The sequence below is a fragment of the Octodon degus genome, unplaced genomic scaffold, assembly GCF_000260255.1.
Source record: "Octodon degus isolate 3935 unplaced genomic scaffold, OctDeg1.0 scaffold00129, whole genome shotgun sequence".
NCBI classification, from domain to species: Eukaryota; Metazoa; Chordata; class Mammalia; order Rodentia; family Octodontidae; genus Octodon; species Octodon degus.
Genome location: NW_004524705.1, coordinates 393,631 through 400,950, shown reverse-complemented (window position 1 = coordinate 400,950; position 7,320 = coordinate 393,631). Strand labels below are relative to the sequence as shown.

The 7,320-nt window shown below is 45.4% G+C and overlaps 1 protein-coding gene across 1 annotated transcript; it reads right to left on the bottom strand.

Moving 5' to 3' along the window:
• Positions 1–5,611: 5,611 nt before the first annotated feature.
• Positions 5,612–6,580, bottom strand: LOC101572991 (olfactory receptor 2L2-like). The gene has a single exon (XM_004640954.1). The coding sequence runs from the start codon at positions 6,578–6,580 to the stop codon at positions 5,612–5,614; it is 969 nt and encodes a 322-aa protein (XP_004641011.1).
• Between the last annotated feature and the right edge of the window lie 740 nt (positions 6,581–7,320).

Genomic DNA, 7,320 nt, shown 5'->3' with positions numbered 1-7,320 from the left:
TCCTCGCAGCTCTCTTTTTCTCTAGTTCTTTGTCTGCAAACTTAAGTTGTTCACCCTCCAGAAGAGAAACTTAATGATATTATTATCCTATAAACATAGGCAGTTGAGCTTAATCTCACTATCTGTCTGAATGTCAAACATCTTAGACATAACATGGAACAGGTATTTTCCATCAAGTATTGATATGTTAAAGTTTAAATCCCTACAGAATGTGAAAAAAAATGAAAAAAAAATAGGAATAAACAATTAATATATTTTCACACAGAAATTTAGAAATCTAACCATATACAGCATTGTAGCAGGACAATCCTATGACATCTTTTTTCTTGTTTCTTATTTTCATTTATTACCCTTTTTTAAAAACAAACACTTACTTGAGAGACAGTATGGCAGTAATTGGTATGACATGACAAGCAGTATGTATTCAGAAGACCAGAATGCCAGGCACTCCAAGCATGACCCTAGTATTACACATTGCTCTCTTCAGTGCAGTTGCCTGGTTCACAGGTATCCACACATATAGCTAGTCAGGGTGAGAATCCTACCAATTAACTGCTAGTTTCAAAAACATGCTGAAGATTCTCAGGATCATTGTCTTAACCATCTTATGCATATAAATATATGGCTTTGCCCCTGCCATGTTTCCTAGCTTTTCTCCTTGCCCTCGCTTCATTGTTTAAGGATTAAAATATGTTAAATACATGACCTTAATTTCCAAAATGATAAGTATATTTCCATGACACATGCTAATAAAAAGGTAGCTTCTTATACTGAATAAAAAAAATCAGTAAAGTTGCAAGATGAAAAAAATCAGTGTACAAAACCAGCAGCATTTGGGCCGGGGAGATAGCTCAGCAATCTACGTGCCTGCCTGGCAAGTGAAAGGACCTGGGTTCCATTCCAAGTACCATGAGCCATGACAGCTCCAGAATTCTCGTCGCACCGTTCCAGCCACCAAAACCAGGTGTAGTGGCGCACGCCGGTAATCCCAGCGCTGGGGAGGCTGAGAGAGCAGGATCACTCTGCGTCTGAGCTGTGTAAAGAGACCCTGTACCAAATAAATAAATAAATAAATAGAGGCATTTTGTACACTGGTAGTGAACACATTACTGTGGCTTAAACCAAAACCTCATATGCCCATCTGTGTGGCTTTTGGAAGTGATTGGATCCCAGGGTATGCTGCTCATCACTGGATTGATCCACAGATGGGCTTGTAACTGAAGACAGTGTTGGGAGGTGAAGGCTGGGTTGAGGAGATGGTCACTGGGCACGTTCTGGAGGGGTCTCTCTCCCTCCTCCTCTACCTGTCCTGCTCCCTGCTATCATGCCTTGAGGAAGCTCTTCCGCGATTTGCCCCCACTGTTGCCACCCTGCTTCAGTGCTGGAACACTACGGACTGAAACCTCTGCAAGCTATGAGCCAAGACAGAGCTTTCCTCTGAGTCGTGGACGTCAAGGTTTGTGTCCAAGCAATGAGAAGGTAACTAAGACAGGAACCCAAGGCCATCACAGAGTCACTGCTGTCCTCATCGTGACACCTACAGCTTTTGGCACAGCAAGAAAAATCAACAATCTTAAAATTCATGTTAAACCATTTCCCAAGGCCCAGAAGGGCCTAAATTATCCTGAACAAAACCAACAAAACCAAGCAACCTCACATATAACTGGTGCAATCACAATAACAGGCTTCACAATATTCTAGAAAATATAGAAGCCAAAAAATCCTGTTATTAGAATAAGAACTGGAACATAGACCAACGAAAGAGAACAGAGCACTCAGAAGTAATCTATGTCCCTATAGCAAACTGCTCTTGAGAAATGCATCAGGAACAGAAAAGGCCGAAGAGACCGCGTCTTCAGCGTTCTCAGCAAGTGATGTGGGGAAGCTGGAGGTGCACAAGCTGAGCATTAGCCAGGTAGCTTCCTCAGGTGTACGCAGAAGCCATCAGAAAGAAGGCTGAAGGCCTAACTGTAGAACCTCTAACATGAGATTTCACAGGAAAACATGAGGAACGTTCCTGAGGGTAAGGGCCAGAGCACAGGCAGCAGAAGTGATGGCAGACAAGTGGATTACGTCCAACTAAGAAGCTTCTGCACAGCAAGGAAGCTGCAGAGCTGAGAGACAACCTAGAGAGTGGGAGAAAACATCTGCAAACAATCTGAAAGGGTAACAATATGTAGAATAGAAACAGAACCAAAATAATAGTTAAAAATCCTTCAACAGCACCCAATCACAAGAAAAACAAAATAATTCATTTTTAAAACAAGGTAAATAGCTGAATAGACACTTCAAAAACTAGGCTGTGCGCACGGCCAACCATTTTGAACAATGCTCCGCACCCTACTCACCAGGGAGGGCGACTCAGAACCACTGTGCGATGCCGTCCCACTGCAGCATGGCTCCACAGAGAGAAACGGGAAAGGCCTGGTGCAGAGGTGGAGTGAGGGCAGGCCCAGCACAGTGGGGGGAATGTAGGGATTAGAGCTACGGTGGATAACTGCTGTGGAGATGAGTGCTACACTCTTCATGACACAGTTATCATGGTAATCATCAAATCAACTGATCCTGTGGAAATGTCTCAAAAAGCTAAAAATAGAAATACTATCTTACTACTAGAGATCTGACCCAAGAAAGTGAAATCTTGATACCACAGAGATATTTATCCTCTGATGTTTACTATTGCACTATTTCTTTTCTTTTCCATCTTTTTTTTTTTTTTTTTGGCAGAACTGGGGATTGAACTCAGACCCTTGCACTTGCCAGGGAAGCGCTTATTCCACTGAACCATCTCCCCGGCCCCTTGTATCACTATTTCAACACAGTAGTTAAGGTATAGAATCAACAAGGCTCTCTGTCCATTAAGAGATGAAGACCAGTCTGTTGTACATGTCCACAGTGAGGACTTTTTAGTCACAAAAATGAAATCTGCTCACATGCAGCAACTGGGCCAGAACTGGAGGTCAGTATGTTAGGAAATGAAGCCCGGATGGAGAAGTATCATAGCTTCTCACTCCTGCATGCAAGCTAAAGGGTCTGCCCCACAGAAGAAGGGTATCCACAGGGTCATTGAGGCAGGAGTGGGAGGCAAGAGGAGAGGCAGTCATTGATAATGTGCTGGAGCTCAGATGTGGCCTTCTGGAGACATGGCAGTGAGCACTGGTCCCAGAAGTCCGCGAGACATTCCAAGACAACTAAAAGGTGTGACATATCCAACACGCAACAGAGATTAACTGTTGAAAAGATGGAAGAGCTTATTTCCTTGATTATTACACACTGTGAACAAGTATGAAATTGCCATAATGTGCTGCATAAAGATGTACCAATATTGTTGTAATTGATATGAAGAAAAATGATAGAATAATTTATTAAAAATTCTCGTTATGGGCCAGGGAGATAGCTCAGTAGAATAAGTGCTTGCCTGGCAAGTGCAAGGCCCTGAGTTCAATCCCTGGTACTGCAAAAAACAAACAAGCAAACAAACAGACAGACAAACAAAGGGATTCTCATCATGAGGGCAGCTGAAAATTCTCTAGCGAGGTACCTAAAAGTGTTGACATGCCACGACCACTGTTACGCAGATGAGGATGCTGATGACCTGTTAGTTGAAGAGCCAGCTGCACTATTTGTGACACATTTATTGTGGTAAATATCAAGCCACCTTGTCCTCAAGTGATGTTGGGACAAAGAACTGAACATGAAGATACAGTAGGAGTAGTAACCGAGGGCAGTGATGTTGGTCTGCTTCTAAAATACTAAGTCAATCATGGTTAATTCACTAAATCAAAGCCACCCACCAAATATAAACTTCATATTGAGAAGCCAAATCAAGCCTGGGGGAGGGAAAGATGGCTGTTCTGTTTAAGGCGGCCCTCGTGTACAGAGCAAGGGCAGGGCCTGTGGTGTGCTGCGTCGCACTGGGCTCTGTGCTGCAGTCATCCGTACAGATCTCCAGGGTGGTGTCCTTCCCGGGCCTCCCTGAGTGGCATGTCTTTAGTGAGCATCACCCATGTTCCAGCATGTGACAGTAGGTGCAAGCCAGGGGCTGCAGTGCTGGTACAGTACTGTTCTCTGTACAGTAAGCATGTGTTAGCGTTCTGTGGCTGTGACAAAACCTGAAAACAATCAATTTAATACAGAAAAGGTTTATTTTGCTTCATAGACTTTGAAGTGTCAGTCGATGGCAGCCTGGGAGGGTCAGTCTGCAGATGACGTCATGGCCTGTAGGACTCAATGACCCCTGTGACCCTTACGATGCCCTGGCCCTGTGACCCAGCCACCTCCTGCAGCTGCACCCCTCAGGCTTGCTGCACAGTGGACTGAGTGCTCCACACATGAGCTTTTCAGATGCAAGCCACAGCACAGTCTTCAGGTTTGACTGCTGCATTGCTTTTCAGAAAGTGCCAGCTTTACATTCTTACATTTTAGGTAAAAATTGCACTTTAGTCTATATTCTAGAGAGTGTGTGTATGCTTTGTCTCATCCTTGACTAGCCTGACTTTAACTTCCAGTGATTAGATACTCAGCCTAAAATAATTATGGTTCCTAAAATCATTACAGCCTTCCTAGAAGGCCTTAGGAAGCTGTGCTGTCTCACGTTTATAGCCTGATTAGGAAGCTGTGCTGTCTCACGTTTATAGCCTGATTAGGAAGCTGTGCTGTCTCACGTTTATAGCCTGATTCCAAATCACGGTCTGTACTGGCACTCACGCCCTTGACTGCGTTAGTTTGAAGGGCTCACAGCCTTCATCTGACTGAGTGCCCACAGCAGCGCTGGCAGGTAGGTGCTGTTGCTTCATCCTGGGCCTCAGGAAAAGATCATGTGGTCTTGGCTGGCCAGATAGCTCAGCAGACTAAAGCGCCTGCTTTGGCAGAGCTCAGCGGCCAGGGTTCAAGCCCTGGCCTGCCATGCAGGCCTGCCCCCACCCCCAGGGCCTGTTGAGAGGGTGACTGAGACTGGGCGTGGTGCCACACACCTGCAATCCCAGCACTTAGGAGGCTGAAAAAGGAGGATCATTACAAGTCTGATCTAGTGTGATCTACTGAGACCCTGTAGACCCTGTACTAAACTCACACACACACACACACACACACACACACACATACACGATCATATGGTCTTATTAGAGGCACAATAATGAGTACAAACTGACAAGAAGCACACACACAAAATACTTGTTGAGTCCAAGAAAGCGCAAGTTTTACTCTTTTTCCTCCAGAAGCATAATGACTTGTGTGTCTGTGATCCAGAAGTTTCGTATGAGGCATAAGCAGGGCTTGCAGAGGCAGGACGGGACAGCCTGCAAGGCTTCTCATTGTTAGCAAGGTAGGATCACAGGTTACAGGGCGGCTTGGTGCCCCAAAGTGTACCACAGCCAGGCATCCTGGGTGCTTGGGCGTTCTCTCAGGTTACAGGGGGCAAGAAAGAAACTGCGGAGCCACGAAACAGCTGCAGCGCTAGGTAGCTTCAAAGAGAGCAAAGTTCTGAACATGGTAAGTTTCCTTGCGTGGCTTTCCCCTCCTAGTAATATATCTGTAGGATTCATGATAGAGCTTTTCAAGTTCTAAATCTCCTAAAAGTAACTGAAAGAAATATGCCAACATAAAATCATAATCAACTGTAGCTTTCCCAGTGGTTTTCCATCTTTTGTAGGGGGCGTCTCCTAAGGATGGTATTCTTTAAAGCTGCCATGACATCCTTGTTTCTCAGGCTATAAATGAGAGGATTAAGCATAGGGGTAAGGATGGCATTAAACATAAAGAGAGACTGGTTTAATTTGGGCGTCTCAGAGGAGCCAGGCCTCATGTAAACCAATATGGCGGGGCCAAAGTAGAGGGTGACCACGCAGAGGTGGGAGGAGCATGTGGCCAGAGCCTTGCTCCTGCCCTCAGGGGAGTTCATGTGGAGGACAGTGAGGAGGATGAGGGTGTAGGAGGCCAGGATGAGACTCAGGGGAATGAGAACCACCAGAAAGCTGGACGCGACCACTGCCTTCACGTACGCAGAAACGTCCTCACACGTGAGCTTCAGGAGGGCCATGACCTCACAGAGGAAGTGTGGGATCACCCTGGGGCGACAGAGGGGGAAGTGCATGGCATAGGCTGTGTGAGCGAGGGATGTGACTGCCCCTCCTGCCCAGGACGCTGCGACCATCTGGGTGCAGAGGCTGGGGCTCACGAGGACCGAGTACCTCAGGGGCTTACAGACAGCGACGTAGCGGTCATAGGACATGAAGGTCAGCAGGAGGCACTCGGCAATCCCCAGAGTTAGACTGCTGAAGACCTGGGCTCCGCAGCCACCCTGGGATATGGTTCTCCTCCCTGAGAAGAAGTTTGAGGCCATCTTGGGGACAGTAGTTGAGATCAAGGTGAAGTCAATGAAGGACAGCTGGCGGAGCAGGAAATACATGGGGGTGTGGAGTCGGGCATCCCACAGGATGAGGAGGATGAGGGCAGCATTGCCCATGACAGCCAGCAGGTAGACCAGAAGAATGAGGGAGATGAGGACACCGAGGTGGCGGAACTCAGGCCAGAGGCCCAGCAGAATGAAGTCTGTGGTGACGGTCTCATTGTAGCTCTCCATGGCTGAGCACCATTGTCCTGGAGGAACAGCCAAGCCCGTCAGAACATCTTCCATCAGTTTCTGAACAGCAAAGTGAACCACCAGCAGGGTGAGGAGGCAACCTAAAGAATGCAAAGAAGTTCTCCAGGCACTATTCTGATAGAGGACTAGCATCTAAAATATCTAAAGAATTAAATTTATTAACTGCCCAAATCAAATGACCCAATAAAAAATGGGCAAAAGATCTGAATAAATGCTTCTGAATTTTGTTCAGTGGGAAGGTAAAACTGGGATGAGGAAAAGGACAAGAAAGAAGGGAAAAAGATATATTTAAGTCTATATGCAGGATGACTCGGTTAATTGTGCTGCCAATTTCTGCTGGCCTTTTGAAAGGAGCAGTTAATGCTTAAAATTATTTTCTTTTTATTCTAATTTTTTTCTTTTTAATTTCTTATAACTTTTTTTAAAACCAGTTTTACAAGTTTGTATCTGGTACCCTAAACAACTAATTGGAAGATAGCATTGTGCAATATGGCAACTATTGTTGAATTCCCACTACTTTTGTTTAGTAAATTTTTTTTAAAGGTACTGGGCATTGAACTCAGGACCTTAAGTACACCAGGCAATCAGAACGCCAACTAACCTCAACCCAATTAAAAACACACGGAGACATATAATAGTCAAGATCCCAGAAAATCAGCACAAGAATAATCTACTGAAAGCCACTAGAGAAAAGAAGCAGATCACATTCAAAGGAAAAC